Raw genomic sequence first — 23,001 nt, 5'->3', positions numbered from 1 at the left:
TTTTATAGTAGAAGTAAGCTAAAAGGGGGTGCCTATAGTATTTAAACTATTATAGGTCTTAATCTCCTTATAGATTAGGGCTAGGCCTTCCTCTATATTAAATTCCTTAATAGGAATCCTATAGATAACTACCTTATACTAAGATTCATCCTTTTAGGCCTTAGTAATAGGTAGGATTTTTTCCTATAATTCTTTCTTTTCTAGTAGAAAATTGGAATTGTATTTATTAGTTGTAGTTAATATAATTAACTTTTTAGTCTAGGACTTAGTAATAAGAGATATAACTAGGTTAATATACCCCTTATCTATAAATATAGAATTAAATTTATCCCTTATATCCCTTACTATAGGGGTCTTAAAAGTTATAGCTAATAGTGTGAGGACTAGATACTTCTACTAGGAGATTAGTAAAATTTTTCTAGTCTAGTTTAGGGAACCTATAAAATTAGCCTTATTGCTATATTTTACTATATTTTTATTTTTCTTAGCCACTAGTTAGAAATCTCTAGGTTTTTTTATATTAGTATCTTAGGTTAGACTAGCCTAACTAGTGGTATTTTTCTTATTTTAATTAGATATCTACTAGGGGGTAAAGGAATTTTTAGATTAGGGGGTAGGTTATATTACTTTTACTAAAGAGATACTTTATAGCCTTACGCCTAAAACTTATAGGTGTGAGAACTGCTAGCAATTTGGACACCTAGAAAATAGGTGTAAGAGACAAGCTACTTGTAGGGTGTGTGCAGGGTCCCACCCTACTCCCCAACACTACTGTGGGACTAGTGGCTGCCTAAAAGGTTAGACCTGCAGCCATATAGAGCCTAAATGTGCTAATTGTAGTGAAAACCACCAATCAAGCTATAAAAGGTGTCCAAAATTCTTGGCAATAAAGAATAGTACCTAATGAGTATTAAGGAATTAAGGGTACTATAAATAAATATTAATAAGAGCCGCTTAGCTACTAAAAGCGCCTTAGAAATAGCTATTAGGTTAAATATTAACCTTATATTTATATAAGAGCCTTATTTAATTACTAATAGTAAAGAAATACCCTGAAATTACCTAAACTTAAGGTCTATTAATTATCTATTGTACGGTTCAATTCTCCCAGTTTATAGTAACCCCCTGGTTTACCCTAGGGTTATAATTTATAAGAGACGATCCCTGCCCTTAAAAATTAACCCTAGGGAGGATATTATTAAAGATCCCGACCTAATGGTTATTAATATAATAGGCTTAAACTTTCAATTACAAGTCTACAATATATATAACCAAAAAGGTTAAGAAAATAATTAAGAAATAATACAAAGGTGTCTATATAACATTAATATAGACACCCCTACTATTATTCTTGGGGACTTTAATTCCCACCATCCTTGGTGGGACCCTTATAACCCTGAATCACCTAATTTAGCAAGGCTAGTAGAATGGTTAGAAGCTAATAGACTATCCCTAGTAAATACTATAGGTGAAGGGACCTTTTATAGGCCTAACCTAGTTAGGGAGTCTATAATAGACCTAACCTTTGCTACTAGGAATATCCTAGAAAAAATATGTAATTAGCAGACTCTTAGGGATATAGGATCTAACTATAATAGTGTTTTCTTTACTATCTATAATTCTAATCCTTTATTAGTGGATAATACTACCTATACGCAAGGATATAACCTTAAAAAGGTAGATTGGGTTAAATTTAACTCTAATCTAGTAGAATTAGTAGAGGATAGTCCTATACTAAACTCTAATAACCTACTAAGCCTAGAATAAAGAACTAGGACCTTAGATATACTAAATTAAGACCCTCTTTTAATAAGAGACCTTAATAAATTAGCTAAGAAGCATAGTAATTTAATTACTACCTCTATAAATAATAGTATACCTAAGATACCTAATAAGCTTATATCTAAGCCTTAGTAGGACGATTCCCTTACTAATTTAAGGATAGAATATAAGAGAAAGAAAGCCTAAGTCTTATACTTAGACACTACTAGTATAAGAGCCTACTTAACTACTAAAAATAAGTATTTTCTAGCTATTAAAAAAGCTAAAAAAGAATATTAGGAGTAGTTCCTTTTAAATATAGACTTAAAGTCTATATTTAAGGCTATAGACTATACTAAGGATAGTAAGGTAGACTTTATACCTTATATTAAGTCAATATTAGGGGAATTAGCTAATTCCTTTAATAAAAAATACTATACTTTTAGGGATATGCTATTTCCCAAGCCCCCTACTACTCCACCTATTATATGGGATAACTACACCCCTAATAATAGCTGGAAATGGCCTAAGTTAGACTATAAGGAGCTAGAAATAGCTTGTTCTATATAAATAAAAGGGAAGACACCTGGGCTAGATGCTATAAACTAAGATATTATTATAGCTACCTATAAGGCCTGCCCTTCTACCTTTTATAAGGTATATAGTTTACTATTTAATAGTAGCTATTATCCTAAAGTATGGAGATAAGCTATTAGTGTAGTTTTAAGGAAACCTAATAAGCTAGACTATACTAGTCCTAGGTCTTATAGGGTAATTTCCTTATTAAACTATCTTAGAAAAATAAATAAGAGAATTATAGTAAAGAGATTAAGCTATTTAGCTGAAACTACTTATCTACTAGACCCTAGTTAAATAGGGGGTAGATTAAAGAAGTTAGCTATTAATACAGCTCTATTATTATCTAATATAGTGGAAGAGAATAAACTATCTAATAGAATTACCTCTATACTATTTTTAGATATTAAAGGAGCTTTTAACTATATAGTTCAAAATAAACTCTTACTATTATTAAAGAAGAAAGGACTACTACTATCCCTTATTAGCTAGGTCTCTAGCTTCTTAAATAATAGGCTATTAAGACTATTATTTAATAGATAATTAGAAGAATTTAGGGATATAGAGATAGGGATCCCACAAGGAAGTCCTATATTACCTATACTTTTTCTAATATATATCTTAGAATTATTCCCATCTTAGGCAGTTAAGTTTCTTTCATATATAGAGAATATTAGTCTTACTATATCATCTACTAGTATAAGGAAAAACCTTAAAATACTAGAAAGAGAAACTAAGTAGTTATATAAGCTTGGTACTATAAAGGGTATAGAATTCAACCTTTCTAAGACTAAATTAATACACTTTACTAGCTGGAATAAGGCTAAAAATAGTTCTATTAAGCGTCCTAATAATAGTACTATAAAGCCTAAAGAAACTGTCTACTAGTTAGGGATCTACCTACTTTAATAATAAGCTAAATTTTAAACAACACATTAATATTTTAGCATTAAAGGCTAGATTAACCTTATTCAGGCTTAATAGACTTACTACTATTAATTTAGGCCTTAATCCACATGCTATAAGGCAGCTATACATAACTTATATTATAAGTATAATGGATTATGGCTGCTAATTTATGGTATAAGGCTAAAAATATAGATAGTCTTATAAAACTACTATAATACATATAGAATCTAGCTTTATAGAAGATTCTAGGGTTTTTAAGACTAGTCCTATAAGAGCTATAGAAATAGAAGCTAGAATCCTACCTACTAAGGCATGTCTATTAGCTATAGTTTAAAAGTATACTTTTAGAGCCTTAAAACTCCCACCTACCCACCCTATTCCAAGAGAATTAAGTAGAATTAATTCTATAGAGAATAAGCTAAGGAGACCTACCTAGATTAATTTATAAGTAAAAGTATAAATATAGAGATAGGATAATATCTTAAACCTATAAAATACTATTACTTTCCACTCTAGGCTAGGGATATCTTATTCTCTTATAGAATTAGCTCTCTTAATAAGGAAGAGGCTCTATTAGAGCACCTTAACCTTAATAGCTAGAGAAAAAGCTAGAAGACTACTTATATCTATACTAATACCTCTAGTTTATCTATAGGTAAAGGTATAGGTGTAGGCTTAGTAGTCCTACCTAGTAATCTTTTAAATAGTAGGTTAGAATCCCTAAATATAGGGAATCCTAACCTAGTATATAATGGAGAACTAGAAGGGATTACTAAGGCATTTAAATATACTAATAGAAATATAGAAAATAACTATAAATTCTATATATATTCTAATAACTAATTAGCTATATATAGGATAGTTAATCCTTCTAATAAACCTAGATAATTATGGTAAATAAGGGCTATAGAAGCTACTAAAATAGTAGCTTCTAAAGGTGCCTCTATAATATTAGAATGGGTCCCAAGCTATATAGGTATATATAGTAATGAATTAGCTGATTCCTTAGCTAAGGAAGCTATAAAGAAAGATCCTAGGAATTATCTAAAAGCCCTAGCACTTATAGGTATGGATATTAAAGATACTATTAATAAGGAGTGGCAGGATATTATAGATAAGGCTAAGGCTAAGTCTAATAATTCCTCCTCCTATTATAGTATTTTCAATACTAAACCTAGCTATAAGCTTTTAATTCTAAGAGATATAGAAAGACCTATAGCCTTAGTGTTCTATCAGCTAAAAATAGGACACAGTTACTTTAAAACCTACCTATTATATACTAAAAAGTTAAATAATAGTATATATAGGTGTAGATATCCTAAAGAAACACCTATACACCTCCTACTATCATGTAAGGACTATAGGGAAGAAAGAAAATTAATTAAGAGGGATATCCCCTTATTAAGTATTAAAAACCTTTTTAAAAATTAGGAAAATATAAAGGCTATACTAGCCTTTATTAAAAATACAAAAATAGCTACTAAATAGTGGTATAAGGACAGAGAAGATACCAAGTAGAAGGGTTAAGGAGATAGGAGAGTATATAGGTTAACCTATAAATTTTATAGCTTTGGCTATAAAGTTAAGGTTTCCTATAATTTTCCTATATTTAGCTCCCCTATCTATAAAACACCACTATTTTACTTTAAAATACACACCCGCTTAGTATTTGCTTATTTCTACTTATATTACCAATTTAGTAATTTTCCTATAAGGGCTTGGCCTAAAATGTCCAACTATAATCATTAAAAACAAACTCAAAAGGGAATGCTATAAAATAGTATAACAGCCTACTATGGTCTAAACCTATTAGGCACTATCCTATATATATAGCTCTAGACTACTGGGATACCTATCCCCGTCTCTTATAGTTGTTGACTCAAAGAGGGACGTTAAACTAAAAAAAAAAAAGAAAAGAAAAGTAGTCTATTATATTAAATATATTATAAGTGTTTAGCCTAAATTATCTTCCTTAATAATTATTAAGAATATACCCATAATAGAGAGCCTATATCTTTATAGGTTAACCTATAAAAGTTAGTAGTACTATAAAAACTTAAGGTATTAACCTTTAAATTCTATAGAATAATATATATAGAGAAAACTCTTATCTCTTATAGTCTTAGACTAAGAAAGGGATATTCAACTTAATAAATAAATAAAATAAATAAAAGCGCTAGGCGTCTACTCTATATTTCTAAACGCCTTGCTCCGCAACAAGTAGCTTAATTGAAAACTGCTATATAGTATAGTAATCTAATAGAACTTAAGCTGTAATAGAACTTCGGAAGAGCTGTAAAGACAATGACGCAACGGTAACAATAAACAGGGCGGCAATTTCGCAGTCAAAGCTATCATCTTCCCGTTGCCGTCCACGGGTCCTACGAACTTGGTTGTCTTCATAGAACTTTGCACTAGGTAATCATCTATCGCTCATAATCTATGAGAAGGGCGCTTGAGCCTGAAGCATGGCTGATTGGTGCGGTGCACGCTTAATTGTGCGCAAGTCGCGCAGCTGAATGGGGGCCAGGCGAGGGCTGAAAGGGGCCAAGAGACATGGTGAACAACAGCAGCAAAACTTTGGTCAAGGACTTCATGTGCAGTTCAGCAAGTCAATCAGTAAGCAAAACAGCTTTTTTCTTTTCTTTTCTCTCTCTTTTCTGTTGCCATCCTCTACTTTCTTGCTGCGCTACTGCTTGCACCGCAGCAGACCTCAGCTCGTCTGATCGGCGGCATCTCCGCCTACTCCTTTGTACCACCAGAGCGCCTGCACTGCACGCATCCACCTGCCAAGCTAGAGCGAGCCACTCCACCTTTGTCCCACAGCTAAGGCGCCAGGTTCTGCAGTCATGTAATATAAGATCTTCCCATCACGTCCAACCCTTGCGCTCAGCTGTCACAATTCCCGCACGCACAACTCGATCAGCCTGTCACTCACCATGACGACCACCACATCCTCATCAAGCTCATTGATCCTCTACGACATCGGTCACAAGCCTCCCGTAACAGAAACATGCTTTGCTCCCAATCCATGGAAGAGCCGTTTTGCTCTCAACTTCAAGAGCATCCCATACACCACAACTTGGGTCCGAATGCCGGACATCTCGAAAGTGCGTCAAGAGCTTGGTCAACCCGCAGGCCGGAAGTTCGCCGACGGCCAGGATTTCTTCACCTTGCCGATTCTCCAGGACCTGGCCAGGGGCGCCACTCTCAGCGATTCCTTCGACATTGCCGTCTATCTACAACGCACATACCCAGATGCAGGCGCCGGTAATTTATTCCCTGAGCAAAAACTCGACTTTGCATTTGTACCACCACACGAGATCATGGTGCCGCTGTCGGAGCGTGATGATGGTGGCTTCTCGGAGTATTACAGGTTCAACTACACCGTTGATGCGGCCTTCAGCACACATGTGCCGCTCATGACCCAGGGATTGCCTCTTGATCCCGCCACGGCAGAGGAGACGAAGGCAGAATTTGTCAGGCGTGCTGCAGGAGCTGGAGTCAAGTCTTGGGATGAATTCATCTTGAAAGGCGAGGCAAGAGAAAAAGTATTGGAGTCATTCAAGAAGATGTTGGGAGACCTGGCTGAGTTGTTTGTTGAGAACTCTGATGGTCCGTTCCTGCTGGGGAAGAAGGCAAACTATGCTGATTTTATCGTTGGAGGGTGGCTGAGGATGTCATATGTGAATTTGCCGAAGGAGGAATGGGAGGCAGTGACCAGTTGGCATGATGGTGTCTTCGGGCAGTTGTGGAATGCGTTGCAGGCGTACGCTGAAGTGAGATAAGATGCTATACAGCGCGACAAGAAGGCAGAGCCAGAATCGAGGCGATGGGTTCATATGTCATCGTAAACGCGAGGCGTATCTCTATTGCCGTTTGCGTTTGCCAAAAGCCGAAGAAGCAAGGAAATTACATAAAATAGCTGTCTATTATTCGGCGAACCTGCTCCTTTGCCTGATTTCTTTTCCAAAGAATACCAGAGCCCAAGGCACCAGTGTTAATGCTAGTGCGATCCCCCCAAGACAACTTCCTGCAGGGCCATAGCCCATTTTCGTGAACATCAACTTTGTGACCAAAGTCAAAACACCACCCAATCCATTCCGACAGAAGCTTTGTGCGGCTAGTGTTGAACTTGACACGCTGCCGTAAGTATCTGACAGATAATTGAAAACTGCCAAGTAAATAGAGAAAATTCCCATGGTCGCGATTCCTATCGCAATGGCCGGTACTATCCAATGCACCGCTGCATTTACAGTCCACGCAAACACGAAGAGACCGACCGGGAGCAATGCACTCTCGACACAGCTGAAGTATAATCGAGCCTCCGGCGTGTCGGGGAGTCTCTCTAAGTGTCGGGCAAACTTCTCTTGGTATATGCTGAGAGGAGCAAACATAACAGAGCCGACACACATCGAGGCCAAAATGGCGTTGGATTCGGAGAGCGAGAAGCCATAAACGGTGCTGAAGACGAGAGGGGCAGCGGCAAGGGCGACGTAGAGGACCGCCCATGCGAAAGCAGCCCAGAGGGAGAAGAAGAAGACAACGGGTTCAGTAAATAGGAGGCAAAATGGCCGGGTGACGGATATCTTGATCAACTTCGCGACGCTTGACCTCTGCTCATCCTCGCGCGACTTCCATCTGATACGTGGAATGGAATCCGCGTCTCCGGCAGCTGCCGCCGCTTGCTCGGCCATCTTGTGCAAGGCGTTGAATTCGGACGCTTTCCGACGCAGGAGAACCGTGCTACGCGTCTCAGAAAAGAAGAGTGCGAAGGAGCCAACCAGTATGCCATTTGCGATTGCTTGGGAGTAGAATACCCACCTCCAAGTTGTGTACTGCGCTGTGAAACCCGAGGCAACAGCTCCGGTTCCGACGCCGAAGAGGGCTGCGCAAGAGAAGAGCGCCATTGGTGTATTTCGCTCGTTGCTGGCGTACAAGTCTGAGATCACTCCGCCTACCATGGATGAGTAAGTGGAACCTCCTACGCCAGCGAAGAACCGTGCGACAAGCATCCTGGGAGTCGTCGAAAGCGTCAGCTCATGGCCATCCACACAGTAGCCGAATGTGTTTCTCACCCTGGATACGACGATGTGGCTCCGCAACATATCTGGCAAACAACAAAGAGAACTCCAGTGTAAATGAAGACGGGCTTTCGTCCGAAGACCTCAGAGAGCGGTGCGAAAGCCATTGGAGCGAGTGCAAACCCGGTCGTGAAAGTCGTAATGCCAACCAAGACAGGGACAGCGGCTATTTGCCAGTATTCCATCAATTGTTCCTTGGCCGGACTGTATGCGCTGGCTGCGTGTGATGCAAGCGCGGCGGAAAGATAGCACAGCCATGATATGACTTCTTTCCGCGGCCTGCTCATCTTGTGGGGTGACTGTATCTTTTCACCACTGAGCTCTTTGGAGCCCGCACCCGTGCCACCAAGAGTGCACTTTACTTGAGCAGGGAGTGACGTATCAAACTCGATGCAGCGGTATTCGCATGGTTCCCAGGTGTCTTGAGCAGACTCCGATTTTTCTCTGTTTGCTCGACTAGCAAGGGCAGAGGGATACCTTATATTCAGACGAGGACAGCATCCGAAGTACATTTCCTGAGAAGAATTTTAGCATAGTGTGTAACAGTGGAGAGTGGACTTTTACAATGTAATTAGACAAAAATTGAACAACCCTCATCTGTAGGACTGCAATACCCTTCCTGCGTGTCTCGAGTTATCAATTCCTCAGACTCAGGCCTCTGGACAAGCAAGTGAGCAAGTGTCGGGAAGCTGCCATTCCGAATTCAAGGATGAATTGGTGGTGGATTTTGCCAAAGCCAGGACAAGGATCCAATCAGACAACGAGTGAGCCTCTTTTGATTTGAAAGGGGGTTGCTTACAGTGCATGCCAGTGGAATGCGACTTTGGGGTAGCTTGGAGAAGCAGCAAGCAAACGTGACAAACCAGGCGTTCAAGCTCTCCAGCACTAGCTCCTCGGGGTTCAACTCCTGACTAAAAGCCCGAACCCCATATCCACATAATTCAGCTTCAGGCTATGACGTCGGACTTGATTGAGTTGCATGTTTGTCATCACCCATGACATTTTATGTGCTTTGGAACAGAGCAGGCCACTGATTCAGCTTGCCACAACTTGGAAGTGCTACCCTTACGATGCAAGCACAGAAACCCCTCTTGAAAACTTGTCTGAAGGTGACCATGAGAAAGGTCTTGAAACCTGTGATATGTGCGAGTGGGCGGACAAGTACTCGACCTGAGTGACCGAATCCTGGCAGAGCACAGGCCTCTTACTATTTTCAGTTAGGCTTCTCCAACTGCTACCCCAACTCCTCACTCACAACAGCAAAGATAATGGTTGCAACGAGATGATGAGAAACCGACATGGGTAACACACGTCATGGTCGTAAATTCCCTATGTCGGCCGTAGGAAGCGTGCGTAAAAGACGCTCCGATGTCCAGGTTCGAGTTTCCAATGGTCAGAGGGAGACATCTGCAGACAATGACCGAGCAAAAAAGCTACGTTCGCGTTGCGGCTGTTCAGGCCGAAGCTTGTTACTTTGATCTACAGGGTGCGGTCGCCAAAACCTGTCGATTCATCGAAGAGGCTGGCCAGAAGAAATGCGACCTGATCGCATTTCCAGAGGTGTGGATTCCGCAATACCCGGGGTGGATTTGGTGAGTGCTGCTCCGTGGTCAGTGGAAGGTCATGAATCTCACAGGTTGAATTTGGTTGGACAGGCAACGCCCAATCGACTTCGAGATGGTGCAAGAGTACATGAAGAACTCGTTGCGTCGCGATTCCCCTGAGATGGACAAGATCCGTGCAGCTGCAGCCAAGAACAAAGTTGTCGTCTGCCTGGGCTACTCAGAGAACGACAACCACTCTCTGTACCTTTCGCAGTCCTTGATTGGCAAGGATGGTAAGATCAAGATGCACAGGCGCAAGATCAAGCCGACCCACGTCGAGCGTACAATTTATGGCGACGGCAGTGGTGCGTCCTTGCTCAATGTGGCTCTGGAGCCTGATGTTGGTGAGTACCAGAAGGATTATTCAAAGGCGCGACTGGATGGTTGACCTACCTAATTACAGGTAAGATCGGGGCTCTTTCTTGCTGGGAGCACTCGCAGCCTCTGCTTCGCTATCACACCTACTCCCAAGGTGAGGAGATCCACGTTGCCGCCTGGCCGCCCATGAACTACTTCAAATCGTTTCCCGAAGGATCTGCTCTGTGGTCCCAATGTCGTGAGGGTATGCAAATCTTCTCCCACACGCTCGGTCGCGACTGATCTGATATACCTAGGTGCCCACAACTTGTCGACCACTCACGCCATTGAGGGAAACTGCTTTGTCGTTCTTGCCTCATCCTTCTACACCAAGGAAGGTATTGATCGCATGCAGCTGGGCGACGGTAAGCTCTACCACATTGGTGGTGGTGGCTGCTCCCGCATTATCGCGCCGGATGGCCGCACCATCACTGAAGACTTGGGCGAGGAAGAGGAAGGCCTGGTCATTGCTGATTGTGACATGTCGGAGATCATGAAGGTCAAGGCCATGCTGGATGTCCACGGCCACTACAGTCGCCCTGATCTCCTTTGGCTCGGGGTTGATCACCGTGAGAAAGAGCAGGTGAGGAGCGAGAACAAGGATCAGCTCACGAGGCCCTAAAGGAAGACTTGATGAACTTTGGAATGGGACGGGATGGCAATGATTTTAAGAGCCCATAGCCAGAGAAATTTCGATATCTGGTCATTGCAATTGTCGTGGTGGTTGCTGCGAGCTGCGATCGTGACGAGCGCATGTTTAGGTACCCAAAAATGTAAAAGCCAGTCGATTGAATCATAACCACTGGATGGTAGCAGACTGAAGTGTTATTCTTGGAGATTGCTTACAAACTGAAGGCAGTTTAGGCACAGTAGGTGAGAAAAGAAATTCACTCTACCTAGGCTCAGCTTCACGTCGTCGCACCTTCAAACGCGAGCGCTTGAAGGCTCCCTGTGTCTACCTATCAAGAAAAAAATCCTCTCTATGTTGAAGGCATCAAGCGTCTGAAAACTCCACGTCTCTACGTTTTTTGACTTGGCGATAGAGATTCCCGGATTAGCAATTTCTTTCATCACCCACTGTGCAGGTGCGGGTTTGTGTCAGGACAGCCGAATGACCTCATTCTTCACAGGCAAAACGGAATGCTGCGGGCCTTTCCCTACCCCGACTTCTCGGGGTACCCCAATAGCCTTTCTACCCCAAAGTACATATCTGTCTTTTACCCCAGAGTTTCCGCTTTTCGATTCGTCGAAAAATCCCACGCCCCCTCCCGCACCTACGGCTCTCTCCATCTCTGTAATGATTTCACGCAACAGCGCCGGGCGTCCGTTGACCTGCACACTGTGCAGTCGTACATTTGCTAGGGCTGAGCATCTTCAGCGACACCTACGCACACGTCAGCGATCCCATCGCTCAAACGATGCCTTCGCCCAAGACTAACGACGCTCCCCAACAGACACGAAGGAAAAGCCATTCAAATGCCCGTGTGGACTGCACTTCTCCAGGCAAGATCTTTTGTCCCGACACGAACGCTTGTCGCATAGTGGGACCAGGCGAGCCACCGCCGGAGCCAAAAGATCTTTGCGCTCATCTACCCCACAATCCTCTTCTCCACGACCATGCCAAAGAGATGAGATCGGAAATAATGGGGACATGGCTGTGGGCCCGTCTCTCCACGAAGCAAACCATGCGTCGCGACGACTGCCCAGTCTTCCTCGTGAACTACAACAGTCCGCTGATGCTGGAAACCTCATTAGCAATGGCATGTTCCTGCCTCCCCTTTTGAAAAATATGGGGGAATACCCATGCTGATTTCCAAAAGAGCCAGAAGACTTCTTGAATGGCTTTGATGGCACCGAGACAGCCTACGGAGATGTTGCGCTTGAATTGTCTCGTTTTTTGGACACGGCTGGCATCAACTTCGATTTGGATCTGTTCGCAAGTGAAAGTCAGGTATTCCCAACGCTTTTACCGGAGACTCTGCAGCCCACAACATTTGGCGACCCGAACCCATCGATCCCGAACGAAGACATGGGTGAAGGTATTTCATGCCCTGCCGCCAGTGGAGCGCAAATTGATGACATTTCTGAACGCAGATGATTTCAACGAACTCAAACCCTTCCAACTCCCATGGAGAATTCATGAGCAGCAGGTTCGAGAATTTCGAGAACAGCTTGCTGCATTTCGAAGCATCTTCCCGGATGGCTTTCAAATGCCTTCCCGAATATCAATATCTCGATACATTGCAGGCTTTGTGGACGGACTCAGTCATCACTTCCCCTTCATCCACATGTCCACTTTCAGCATTACTGCGTACCACGACGCCCCTGAGCTCGTCTTATCTTTACTAGCAGTAGGCGCCCAGTATCGGTATGAGCGCAAATCTGCGTCTTCACTATACGCCGCCTCACGCGCCATCATCAAGGAGCGCATCAAGCGCGGCGAGGTGCCCGATCTTCGCATGACTTTCAACGAAGCGCTGCCGCACAGTCCGCCCAACCTTCTCGCCACTACTGGCGCCATCCTCCTGCTTATGAAATTTTCTGCCTGGCAAGCTGACCCTGGCCTCATTCTCGAGTCACTGAATTATAGGCCGCTTCTCGCGCATTGCGTGCGCCGTGCCGGCCTGTCTGAAGCCTCGCCCGACGACGGAGACGACTGGCTGACCTGGGTGAAGCTTGAGACAGATCGACGCACCAAGCTTTGCGTTTTCTGCTACTTAAACTTACAAGAGCTGGCATACGCGGGAGTAGAGCCTGTGCTGTTAGCCAGTGAAGTCCGCCTTCGTCTACCTTCATCTTGCCGCGAATGGCTGGCCGAGAGCCAGTCTGAGTGGATGAAGGCTAGACGCGAAGGCCCTGCCATTGTTGAATTTTCTCACGCACTGACTTGCGTGCTGCGTGCTCCGCATACGGCTCAAGAGGAGCATTTCGTGCCAGTGACGTCGCCGTTCGGAAACTTTATCCTCATTCACGCGCTGCTCCAGCGCATCTCTTTGGCACGGCGACTCGCCTTCGATGCGAGCAGCCTCTTCCGCCCTACCGACGTTGCGGAGCTTAGTACAGCGTTCGACCGGTGGCGATTGGAGTGGCAAAGGGCGCCGGAATCTATTCTGAATGTGCGAAATTCAAAGGACTCGCTGGCCTTTGCGTCGACCGCCTTGTTTGGACTTGCCCATATCAGGCTGCATTTTGCGCTTCCCTCCGAGGTGAATTTCCAGTCGTGCAATCCCAAGTCAATAGCAATGGGGGCGTACCAGGCAATGCCCCCAAGACGCGGGCCGCATCTCCTCAAGGCGCTCTTGCATGCGACACATGCACTAAGTGCGCCGGTTCAAATGGGGATGGACTATCTGGCGAGATGCCAAGGCTTCTTTTGGAGCATTCAGCACACATTCTGCAGCTTCGAGTGTGCAATATTTTTGAGCAAGTGGTTGCTTATGCTCGCGCAAGATGTCGTCGCGCAGCCTTTGACAGGTATTTTTCCGTTTTTTGGTCCAATTCCTCCGATAGCAGGTCTGCTTACAGTGTTCAAAGGTATGGAGCAGGAGATTACTTCGTGGATTCTTCGAATTGTCAAGGAGGCAGCAGGCTCTCTCGACAACATGACCCAAGTTGGTACTTCGCATTCACTCCCGCAGGACCAATTGTCGTTGCTTGGTGTAGCGGTGGTTGAGATCTGGATGCGCCAATTTGAGCACTCAAACACTGCTTGGTCAATTGTAGAAGTCGTCGGAGAGAGTCTAAGTCACTATGTCTCTTTACTTCGTCAAGGGCAAGCGGTAAACAGGCAAGCCTGATTCAATATACCAAAGATTCCGCTGTTTCGGCATCTTCGGCATCTCCGGCGCTTTCGGCATCACGTTACTCTTCTCCGCTCCTTTACAAACCCTAATTGTTATGCACTGCATCGACCCGATTACCAAGCAAAGGTGGAGTCATTGGGGATATTTATGCCAGCTGTTTGCCAGGCGTTCTCCTGATGCTGTTGAAGGAATTCCTGTCCTTTCGCCTATTTCTCACCTTGAGACCTCCAAATCAATTTCTGTACTTTCGTCCTATTTCCCCTTTCAAACCTCCAGAAATGGCACACTTGAAGAGCTATGCCTACGAGGGCCGCGGCCAAACTAGCCTGGATGAATATTGGTATACGCAGGCTATCCGCGTGGGTGATCGCATTGAGTGCGCGGGCCAAGGTATGGTGAATCCGAAACGGAAAATGCAGTTGGAAGTGAAGGACTCATACGCATCAATCAGGTGGATGGGAACCCAAGAGCGGCAAGATACACGCCGAACTCAACGCTCAGATTGACCAAGCATTTGCCAACGTCGACCTGACTATCAAGACGGCCGGAGGAAAAGGATGGTCGCAGGTGTACCGGGTCAACTCTTACCACGTCCCCATGAATGACGAGGCAATGGCTGCCATGGTCCGAAACTTCAAGAAGTGGATGCCCAACCACCGACCCATCTGGACCTGTATCGGTGTTCCACGCCTGGGAGACCCCGAGATGAAGGTGGAAATCGAGGTAGTAGCTCACGATGAGGAGGGCGCCAAAGCGGCCAAGGAGAGGATCTGAAAGGGATGGGTATGGAAATTTTTGAATTGTTGAAAATGGCGGCGTGCCAGAAAAGTTAGTCTTCTTTCATCAATCTACTATCATCATGGTATCATCGCCTCCGTTGCCGACTTCTGGCTCAATAAGTGTTCCGCGACCTCTTCCAGCGAGCAGCTCCTTCCGGATCTCCGGCCCTATTGCCTTGTGACCCTTGACAAGGAGCAGGTCGAGCAAGGCCTCTCTCTGGTCTTCGGTAATGTCGTTACGGTACCGTTGTGCGAAAGCGAGCAGACATTGATGCCACAACACAGGCAACTGTCCTTCCTTCGCCTTTGATCCACCAACATCCATCATTTCGTCGTCTCCGGAAAGATTCGCCGCACGGAAACGGAGGAAGTGGAAGACTAGCGAGTCTACGACTTTGTACGGCAGTGCGTACTTCTTTTCCAGCAGTACACGAATGAAGATGTTGGTGGCACCGCCAGCCGCTGTGTTGACGGACATTTGTTCCGCAGATATTTCGCAAAGTCGGTGGAGCGCTGCAGCCGAGTGCAAGACAGGTATCGATACTCGAGCGAGCACACTGGCTACGATGTGGGCCTCTCTAAGTGTACAGTCGCCATCTCCAACCAGTGGAAACAAAATGCCTTTGAAGAAGGCGGCCGGCTTGTAGAGCGCCTTCTTCAAAGCTTTGTAAAGATGGACGTTGAGCCGTTTCTGTGCCGAGTCTTGGATGTCTGCTCGGACGCGCTCCAGGAGTATGGTGTTGAGGAAAGTTTGAACGGTTTGCGGATTCGAGGAAACAAACAACTTCGTGGCTTCGTAGCAGGCGTGAGGGGTCCACGAGTCTGGACGAGTGATCGCGACCAATGTCTCCCATTCTGGCAGAGTCGGGAGAATCTTGAATGGCTTCGGCAGCTTGCCCGACTTCCACCGCGAGAGGATAAGGCCGACTCTGTTCTCAAGTCAGAAACATGACCCAATAGCAATATTGCAGCAATTTCGACTCACTGAGAGTAGACCTCAACCACCTTGGCAGGCAGTTCAACTGCATCTTCGGGAGCGCCTCCGCCCATGATTTCTGTGGGCCCATTTCCAGCGTCCTCCGCTTCCTTTTGCGCGATCTTTTCCAAAATCAACTCCGCGAGATTTGTTCCCTGACCAGACTGCTCGCCGGTGCCGCCACTACGGAAGAGTTCAGAGGGGTCGGAAACTGGGTTAAATTTGTTGAAGAGTTCAAGATCCTCGGGGTCGATTTCGTCCTTTGCGCGATCTGTCAGCACAATCAAGCCAAGCCCGAGCAATCGTTCATGAACAAACTTCGTCAATCACTATCTCCTCTTCCTCGTCACCCCAAGCCTCATCATCGTCTCCATATTGTACTTCGTCCTCCTCCGACTCGGCGCCAGCGTCTAACCTGGTGTCGAATGCGAAGGCGGGGTTTGGCGCCTGGGGTTTCTGAGCCTTGAGCTCTGCTTCTTCTTCATCGGCGAGGTCCTGGCCAATCCGGAGGATCTTGCGAGAGGCCTTGGCGTCGACGAAGCCTTCTTCGGCGCTGTTTTTGCGCGCCCTCTTCTTGGGAGCCTTTTGCTTGAGCGGGTTCGAAGGAGCGTATTCGTCGGCGAGCGGGTTGTGGCGCCTTGTCTGGCGCGCATCTGCGGCCGTCGTTGCCTTGGGCATGGTCGCGGTGAGGTTGGAAAGTTGTAGTGGTTGGATTGTGGGGAATTGAAATTTACGGCGGAAGCACTCGCGCATTTTCCTTATCGATTGGCCTCTCGCGACCAAGACTCACCGCCTTTGGCAGAGAGTCATGAACCCTGTCATGCCTGAGCTCACTTCTGCCACACGCACACGCGCTTCGACATCATCACGTCGCAATCGTTCGCAAAGTGCATCCATGGCCGACAATCAGCCCTCTTCGCGAGGCACTACACCTGGCGTATCTACTGGCGTCAAGCGACCGCACGAAGAGGACCATGTGCCCGTAGTACCATCGCCGCTCAATCCTGACTCCGCAGCGCGTCCGCGTACCGCTCCACGACCTCCACCGAGAGAGCAACGAGAAAAGAGGGAAACGTTGAAGAAGCGCGAAGCAACTGGAGGATCCAGAGCAAACACTCCCGATGCCAGAGCCAAGGGCAAGGCTTCCTCTTCGGTGTTGGCCCCATTGAACTATGCTGTTGACACCTTGCGACCTTCCGATTTTGAAGCTCCAAAAGATCCTAGCTTCATCTCCCACGAGCCACCATTATTCACCCCGGATGGCTCCAGGGAGCTCAAAAGACCACTGGACCAGTGAGGCCGTTCATCATTTGACGAAATACGCTGTTCTGACGACTGACCGTCGTGTAGTGCCTCGAATCGAAGACAATTTCGCTACTACCCATGCGTTGCAGATCCGCTCTTTCGGCACAAACATTACTACCGCCAATCAGACGTAAAGCCATTCGAGCCGCGATTGAGCTTTGAGGATAGTGACAAATGGATACACTTTGACGATTCCGCAACCATCTTCACCAACGAGAGAGGCTGGCGCATGAGCAGAGGAAACGTTGTCGCCCGAGAAGGAAGACATTACTTTGAGGTCCAGGTCATTAGTGGTGTGCCCAAAGAAGGCCCACCGGTGCCAAAAGGCCAGGAAGACAATCCGCAACCACATATTCGCATCGGCTGGGCACGGCGTGAAGCGCCTTTGGACGCTCCCGTGGGATTCGACGGCTACAGCTACGGCATCAAAGACATCAACCTTGAGACTATGCACAAATCCCGTCCTGGTAAACTTTACAACCACAACTCAAAAAGCGCCAAGAAGGGGAAACCTGCCACTACTGTTGTCGAAGACGACCATCTTCGAGAGGGCGACGTGATTGGTCTTGAGATCAAGCTCCCATCAATATCTGTCCATAGACGGGTCGTTGATGGTATTTACAACCCGGCGGTGGACACGACTGATGGCTTCGGGGAGCCGATAGAAAATGCCCACGACATCATCCGCGACCGGATTGCCGTTCCTTTCAAGGGGAACAACTGGTTCGAGGTAAATGAGTATCAGCCCACGAAGCCTATGGAGACCTATGCCGACCGCGGAGCCTTCAACGTTGTCAATCCGAGTCCAAACCACTCCGAAGTTGCCTTGAGATCACTGCCACATTCGTCTATCCGAGTCTTTAAGAACGGGAAGCTTGTTGGCACGGCCTTTGAAGGATTGATGTCTTTCCTCCCGCCAGCATCTTCGCCCGTAGCCTCCAACAACCCGCTAGTTAGAGCAGGTCTTGACGATGGTATGGTTGGCTATTTCCCAGCCGTGGCTGCATTCTGTGGTGGCGTTGCTCAAGTCAATTTTGGTCCCAATTTCTGGTGTCCACCGCCCGAAATGGCCACGGAGGAATCGTCGGGCAAAGATAAGGAGGAACTAGATGGCAGGAAGCTGCGCGCGATTGGTGTGCGTTACAAGGAGCAGATTGCGGAGGACGTTCTGTGGGACATCATCGATGAGGTCGGATTCTTCGCGATCCGGCCCGGCGACGATGTGAATGATGGTCGCAATGGAGGAGGCATGGCGCCTCCAACTGCCCGTGGTATCGCAAGCCTGAAGGAAGATGAGGGATTCTAGAAGCGATCATCCCAGTCGAAGTTAGTGACAGCTGACTGCTGACGCCGCTTAGATTGGCCTCTGTTCTGATTGGCGGAGCGAGCAGTTGCGGGAAGAGCTAAGGGGCTGAAGCGGGGCAGCTGACGGCTCTGTTGTTGGGCCCATGCTCCAGAATAAAAAGAGCAACAAACCCACGCGTTCTCCACCTTGATCTGTACCCAAGTCGTCGAGATTGAGCACTCGGAAGAAGAAAGCCAAGACACAAATACGCCGAATCTTATCGCCGGAACACCAAAGAAACCACAATGCAGACTACCACCTACCTCGTTGACTCTCACGACTCGTCGTGCCCCAAGTGCGGGGCCTCGATCTCCGGCGGTGCCAAAACTTGCGGCTCCTGCGGTTCCGTACGTGTTGGAAGATTTGTAGCTCAATCGAGCCATTACTCACACTAGTCCAGACTTGCCCCGTCTAAGGACGAGCCACATCACTCGGTTACATGCGAAGCTCACGATTGATGATATGGAGAGGGATATTGCGGGTGGTTATTTTGCTTGAAGGAAACGGAGCACTTATAATACCCTTTCGAAACTCCAATGTGGTGGACTAGGACTGATTGAAATAAATCATGATTTTCTGGGTCGTTTCCAAGATCAAGTGTGCTGCGTGAAGAGCCTTGAGCCGGGCTGCTATGATGCGACCCAATTTGAAGAGTCGTTAGGCCATGTCAAACCACCAAAATGGTTCGCAACGATGAGAGCATCTACGGTTGGTCAGCAAACAAGCTGTCTAACTACATAGAGGAAGTTCGTGGGGGCAGCCTATGCCCCGCTGCTCACCGCCCTAGGACCCTGGTCGATCCCAGAGGACAGTTGGCAAGGAAGGTGACAGCGAGCATCAGAATGCCGGACAACGCCTCCCTCAGACGAATTCCCTTTTTCAGTATTTTCTTCATGTCATTGTAGTAACATCCTCCTCTTATCAGCCAGAACCGACAGCACGCCCTACGCCCTTTGGTCAAGTGAAATGTTGCCATCAGCGAGCGGAATTAGTCCGCCATCCCGCCGCATGTCGGAGAGGCCATGAAATAAATCACAACGACCTTCTTGACAAACTCCTCCATTTCACCATCCATCCTTCTTTGTTCTCTACCAACTGAACATGGACTCGAATCAGTTTCGCCAGGCAGCACATGCTGCGATTGAAGAAAGTTTGTGACAGACAATCGAACTGCTTTGATGCGATCTATGTACTGATCTGTCGATGTAGTCATTCAATACTACGATGACATCTCCTCACGGCGTGTCTTGTCCGACGTGTCCCCTGGATACCTCAGGGACTTGATTCCAACAGAGGCACCTCGCAATCCTGAGCCATGGTCCGCAATCCAACCAGACATCGAACGTGTCATCATGCCAGGACTTACTCACTGGCAATCCCCTAACTTCATGGCTTTCTTCCCAGCTCATGCTACCTACCCGAGTATGCTGGGCGAAATGTACAGCGCGGCATTTACTGCCCCGGCGTTCAATTGGCTGTGCTCTCCAGCAGTGACGGAACTCGAGACTGTCGTTCTAGACTGGCTGGCCCAGCTACTCGGGCTGCCCAACAGCTTCCTGAGCAACGGCGAGGGCGGTGGTGTCATCCAAGGCAGTGCGAGTGAAGCAATTGTGACGGTCATGGTGGCCGCACGCGAAAGAGCATTGAACCTTCTCAGCGAAGGGTTGGAGGGAAAAGAAAAAGAAGACAAAATCGATTCGCTAAGGGGCAAGCTTGTTGCTCTGGGAAGTGAACACGCTCACAGCTCGACCCAGAAAGGCGCAATCATCGCTGGTACCAAATTCCGGACAATACCCGGTCTCAAGGAAGACGACTTTGCGATGACTGGCAAGTCTCTGCAGTCAGTGTTGGAGCAATGCAAGAAGGACGGGTTGATTCCGTACTACCTCACTGCTACTTTGGGAACCACGGCGACCTGTGCTGTCGACCGCTTTGAAGAGATTGCTCAAGTGGTCTCAGACTTGCCTCTGAGGCCGTGGATCCACGTGGATGCCGCCTATGCCGGTTCGGCTCTCGTCTGTGAAGAGTACCACCATCTTTCCAAGCAAATGGAGGTCGTGGACAGCTTTGATCTCAACATGCACAAATGGCTGCTCACCAACTTCGATGCCAGGTCAGTGCATCCCCAAACGTCCATGGTTCTATGCTGACTTTCCCAGCTGCCTTTTCGTAAAACGCCGCTCCGACCTCACGTCTGCTCTTTCCATCACCCCATCGTACCTACGCAACACCTTTTCAGACTCCGGCCTCGTAACGGACTACCGCGACTGGCAGATTCCCCTTGGAAGGCGGTTCCGCTCGCTCAAGATTTGGTTTGTTCTGCGTTCGTATGGTGCCGAGGGCATCAAAGCGCACATCCGCAAGCACATTGGATTCGGCGAGCTTTTCCACGACCTGGTCAAGTCGCGCGCAGACATTCTGGAGCACGTCACGGGACCTGCGTTTGCGCTGAATGTCATCGCCATAGCGCCGACGAGAAAGTGGATGAAGGACCGCAAGCGACGCACCTCCGCCAGCCAGCCAGATCCAAGCCATGAAGCCTATCTGAATGACTTCACCCCCGATGCTGACAACCAAGCGTTGCTCAATACCAATGAAATCACGAAAGAGGTGTACGAGACGATCAACAAGAGGGGAGAGATCTACTTGACCAGCAGCGTGATTGGTGGCAAGTATGTCATTCGAGTAGTCGCAGCTACGCCTCGGACGGAAGAAGAGCACATCAGAAAGGCTTTCAAGATTATTGTAGACACTGCCGAAGAGATTCTGGACAAGCACACATCTGCGGAGGCCAATGGGCAGGCTTAGATGTAGACTCTAAGGATTTGACGAAGCATTCAAAGCAGAGGGAAAGCATCGCTTTAGGGATCTTCTCGTGTGTAGATAGACTTGTGCTGGATTTGTGTTTCTTTTCTGCTGCGTGGTAGACAGCTTCACTCTGTTCTCAACATTGAGCACAAAATGAATTCATCATGATGCTCTCAAGCGGTCCACGGGTGTGTTGCAGACAATGGACAGTTGGAGTATTTGGCGTGTATGAAAGTGCAATGACCTGGAATCGAGAAGGTCTCGAGAAGTCGGGAACATCGACGCTTGATGAAATGGAGGACCGTTTGTTGAGGGAGGATAATGAGGCCTGAGGTTCTCATCGGAGAATCGGAGACAGCATCCGGACTTGGCGCCAAGGCCAGCATGCTTCGACCAGAGATTCTTCCGCATCGCCATTCACGACCAATTATACCCCACAACCTCTCCAACCCGAGCCAATGCCGCCTCGATCAAGCGTATTCCGGGCCTGCTGCTCCCTCGTCTCTGCGCGCCCGGGTCTCGCGCGGCAGCCGCTCCTCGCCCCGCTCCTCCAACAACCGACGCAGCAGACTCGCAATGCCTCGATTCTCGCCTCACTGTCCGACGTGCCGGGCGCGTACAACAAGCGCAAGAGGCTAGGTCGCGGACCGGCTTCTGGGAAGGGAAAGACATCAGGAAGAGGTCACAAGGGTCAAAAGCAGCACGGAAAGGTGCCGACGGGGTTCAACGGTGGTCAGACTCCGGAATGGATCACAAACCCGGAGAGAGGACGAGGCGTGGTGAATCAGTATGTGGCAGGAATTGCAAGGCAAGGCAATTGGGTAACTGTGGAGCTAATGCGATTTGCTACAGCTTCGAGGTGGACATGAGCCCGCTCAACCTGGACCGGCTGCAAGATTGGATTGACCAAGGACGCCTCGACCCTTCGAAGCCGATCACCGTGAAGGAGCTCCACGACTCAAGGTGTCTGCACGGAGTGAAGGACGGAGTCAAGCTTTTGGCAAGGGTGAGCAGCGCCAGCGGTACTGCAAGAGCAACACGATAACCAAAGAGCGTAGGGCGCAGATCAAATCCGAACACCAGTCAGAATAGTCGTCTCGCGAGCGTCAGCGGCCGCAATCGAAGCCGTGGAAAAGGCCGGCGGAGCGGTGATAACAAGATACTACTCGGAGCCGTGCCTGCGGCGCGTCCTCAAGGGCCAAACGGACCCCATCTTTTCGCGACAGTTGCAGGAGCCCGAGTTTGGATCCGACTTCAAGGTCGAGAGGAAGGAGTACCAGTACCGCCTGTCGGAGCCCACGAACCGCAAGGACATTGAGTACTACAGAGATCCGGCGCATCGGGGTTACCTGAGCTACATGCTCGAGGACGGCGCCGGACCCAGTTTGTTCTTCAAGACGCCGCAGCAGGCAAAGGGCAAGAACAAGGTTACAAAGACGAAGGAGAAGACGGAGAACAGGATTTGGTAGGCGCGGGGATCGGGCGGTCGTTGTGGGACGAATGGACGATATGTATTACTATTGTCGAAACCGGTGGATGGACGGATGGGAGGGTGGGCGCGCCAGCGTGCCACACCAGCAGCAGCAGCAATCAAAAAGAGAATTGATCATGGCATATCATCCAGCAAGGCATACAAGCGTTGTGGCCGTGTCTCGTCTCAAGATGGGGAACCCGCGCGCCACCCCATTACAGTG

At 47.4% G+C, this 23,001-nt stretch overlaps 9 protein-coding genes across 9 annotated transcripts; 7 read left to right on the top strand and 2 right to left on the bottom strand.

Annotated features, from left to right (window-relative positions):
- Positions 1-6,185: 6,185 nt before the first annotated feature.
- Positions 6,186-7,034, top strand: BKA78DRAFT_254092 (uncharacterized protein; the record flags this gene model as incomplete). Its single annotated transcript, XM_066884869.1, has 1 exon — positions 6,186-7,034. The coding sequence occupies one exon, from the start codon at positions 6,186-6,188 to the stop codon at positions 7,032-7,034; it is 849 nt and encodes a 282-aa protein (XP_066742424.1).
- Positions 7,035-7,096: 62 nt separating this feature from the next.
- BKA78DRAFT_372346 (major facilitator superfamily domain-containing protein) lies at positions 7,097-8,842 on the bottom strand (the record flags this gene model as incomplete). Its single annotated transcript, XM_066892735.1, has 2 exons — positions 7,097-8,262; positions 8,325-8,842. 2 exons carry the CDS (start codon positions 8,840-8,842, stop codon positions 7,179-7,181), a joined length of 1,602 nt encoding a protein of 533 aa, XP_066742423.1. The 3' UTR covers positions 7,097-7,178.
- Positions 8,843-9,746: 904 nt separating this feature from the next.
- On the top strand, positions 9,747-10,913 carry BKA78DRAFT_296943 (carbon-nitrogen hydrolase; the record flags this gene model as incomplete). The annotated part of the gene is made up of 4 exons (XM_066886684.1): positions 9,747-9,922; positions 9,986-10,278; positions 10,338-10,496; positions 10,549-10,913. The coding sequence occupies 4 exons, from the start codon at positions 9,747-9,749 to the stop codon at positions 10,911-10,913; spliced, it is 993 nt and encodes a 330-aa protein (XP_066742422.1).
- Positions 10,914-12,366: 1,453 nt separating this feature from the next.
- Positions 12,367-14,088, top strand: BKA78DRAFT_344872 (uncharacterized protein; the record flags this gene model as incomplete). The annotated part of the gene is made up of 1 exon (XM_066890472.1): positions 12,367-14,088. The coding sequence occupies one exon, from the start codon at positions 12,367-12,369 to the stop codon at positions 14,086-14,088; it is 1,722 nt and encodes a 573-aa protein (XP_066742421.1).
- Positions 14,089-14,190: 102 nt separating this feature from the next.
- Positions 14,191-14,880, top strand: BKA78DRAFT_318262 (Endoribonuclease L-PSP/chorismate mutase-like protein). The gene is made up of 2 exons (XM_066888766.1): positions 14,191-14,484; positions 14,546-14,880. Exons 1-2 carry the CDS (start codon positions 14,271-14,273, stop codon positions 14,866-14,868), a joined length of 537 nt encoding a protein of 178 aa, XP_066742420.1. The 5' UTR covers positions 14,191-14,270; the 3' UTR covers positions 14,869-14,880.
- BKA78DRAFT_318260 (Bystin-domain-containing protein) lies at positions 14,881-16,560 on the bottom strand. Its single transcript, XM_066888765.1, has 3 exons — positions 16,168-16,560; positions 15,859-16,109; positions 14,881-15,802 (listed from the first exon to the last, which is right to left on the bottom strand). The coding sequence occupies exons 1-3, from the start codon at positions 16,525-16,527 to the stop codon at positions 14,938-14,940; spliced, it is 1,476 nt and encodes a 491-aa protein (XP_066742419.1). The 5' UTR covers positions 16,528-16,560; the 3' UTR covers positions 14,881-14,937.
- A 184-nt stretch (positions 16,561-16,744) lies between these two features.
- Positions 16,745-18,460, top strand: BKA78DRAFT_354124 (uncharacterized protein; the record flags this gene model as incomplete). The annotated part of the gene is made up of 2 exons (XM_066891674.1): positions 16,745-17,142; positions 17,200-18,460. 2 exons carry the CDS (start codon positions 16,745-16,747, stop codon positions 18,458-18,460), a joined length of 1,659 nt encoding a protein of 552 aa, XP_066742418.1.
- A 912-nt stretch (positions 18,461-19,372) lies between these two features.
- Positions 19,373-21,734, top strand: BKA78DRAFT_318256 (aromatic-L-amino-acid decarboxylase). Its single transcript, XM_066888764.1, has 3 exons — positions 19,373-19,649; positions 19,709-20,612; positions 20,659-21,734. The coding sequence occupies exons 1-3, from the start codon at positions 19,601-19,603 to the stop codon at positions 21,305-21,307; spliced, it is 1,602 nt and encodes a 533-aa protein (XP_066742417.1). The 5' UTR covers positions 19,373-19,600; the 3' UTR covers positions 21,308-21,734.
- A 31-nt stretch (positions 21,735-21,765) lies between these two features.
- BKA78DRAFT_243120 (mitochondrial 54S ribosomal protein uL15m) lies at positions 21,766-22,734 on the top strand (the record flags this gene model as incomplete). Its single annotated transcript, XM_066883945.1, has 3 exons — positions 21,766-22,094; positions 22,160-22,313; positions 22,366-22,734. Coding segments are annotated over 3 exons (852 nt in total), but the record flags the coding sequence as incomplete, so codon positions are not given.
- Between the last annotated feature and the right edge of the window lie 267 nt (positions 22,735-23,001).

This window comes from Phyllosticta capitalensis (genome assembly GCF_038381095.1).
Source record: "Phyllosticta capitalensis strain CBS 128856 chromosome Unknown BKA78scaffold_7, whole genome shotgun sequence".
NCBI classification, from domain to species: Eukaryota; Fungi; Ascomycota; class Dothideomycetes; order Botryosphaeriales; family Phyllostictaceae; genus Phyllosticta; species Phyllosticta capitalensis.
Note: the sequence above shows the minus strand (reverse complement) of the source record. Positions and strands in the feature narration are given on the sequence as shown.

What these genes read in the sequence shown, in the direction of transcription:
- BKA78DRAFT_318256 (XM_066888764.1), top strand. Translation starts at nt 19,601, where the DNA reads ATGGACTCGAATCAGTTTCGCCAGGCAGCACATGCTGCGATTGAAGAA. An exon ending in ACATGCTGCGATTGAAGAAA is followed by an intron (nt 19,650 to 19,708) that starts GTTTGTGACAGA and finishes CTGTCGATGTAG; the next exon opens with TCATTCAATACTACGATGAC. An exon ending in CTCACCAACTTCGATGCCAG is followed by an intron (nt 20,613 to 20,658) that starts GTCAGTGCATCC and finishes TGACTTTCCCAG; the next exon opens with CTGCCTTTTCGTAAAACGCC.
- BKA78DRAFT_318262 (XM_066888766.1), top strand. Translation starts at nt 14,271, where the DNA reads ATGCTGTTGAAGGAATTCCTGTCCTTTCGCCTATTTCTCACCTTGAGA. An exon ending in CATTGAGTGCGCGGGCCAAG is followed by an intron (nt 14,485 to 14,545) that starts GTATGGTGAATC and finishes CGCATCAATCAG; the next exon opens with GTGGATGGGAACCCAAGAGC.
- BKA78DRAFT_318260 (XM_066888765.1), bottom strand. Translation starts at nt 16,527, where the DNA reads ATGCCCAAGGCAACGACGGCCGCAGATGCGCGCCAGACAAGGCGCCAC. An exon ending in AGGAGATAGTGATTGACGAA is followed by an intron (nt 16,110 to 16,167) that starts GTTTGTTCATGA and finishes GATCGCGCAAAG; the next exon opens with GACGAAATCGACCCCGAGGA. An exon ending in GTGGTTGAGGTCTACTCTCA is followed by an intron (nt 15,803 to 15,858) that starts GTGAGTCGAAAT and finishes ACTTGAGAACAG; the next exon opens with AGTCGGCCTTATCCTCTCGC.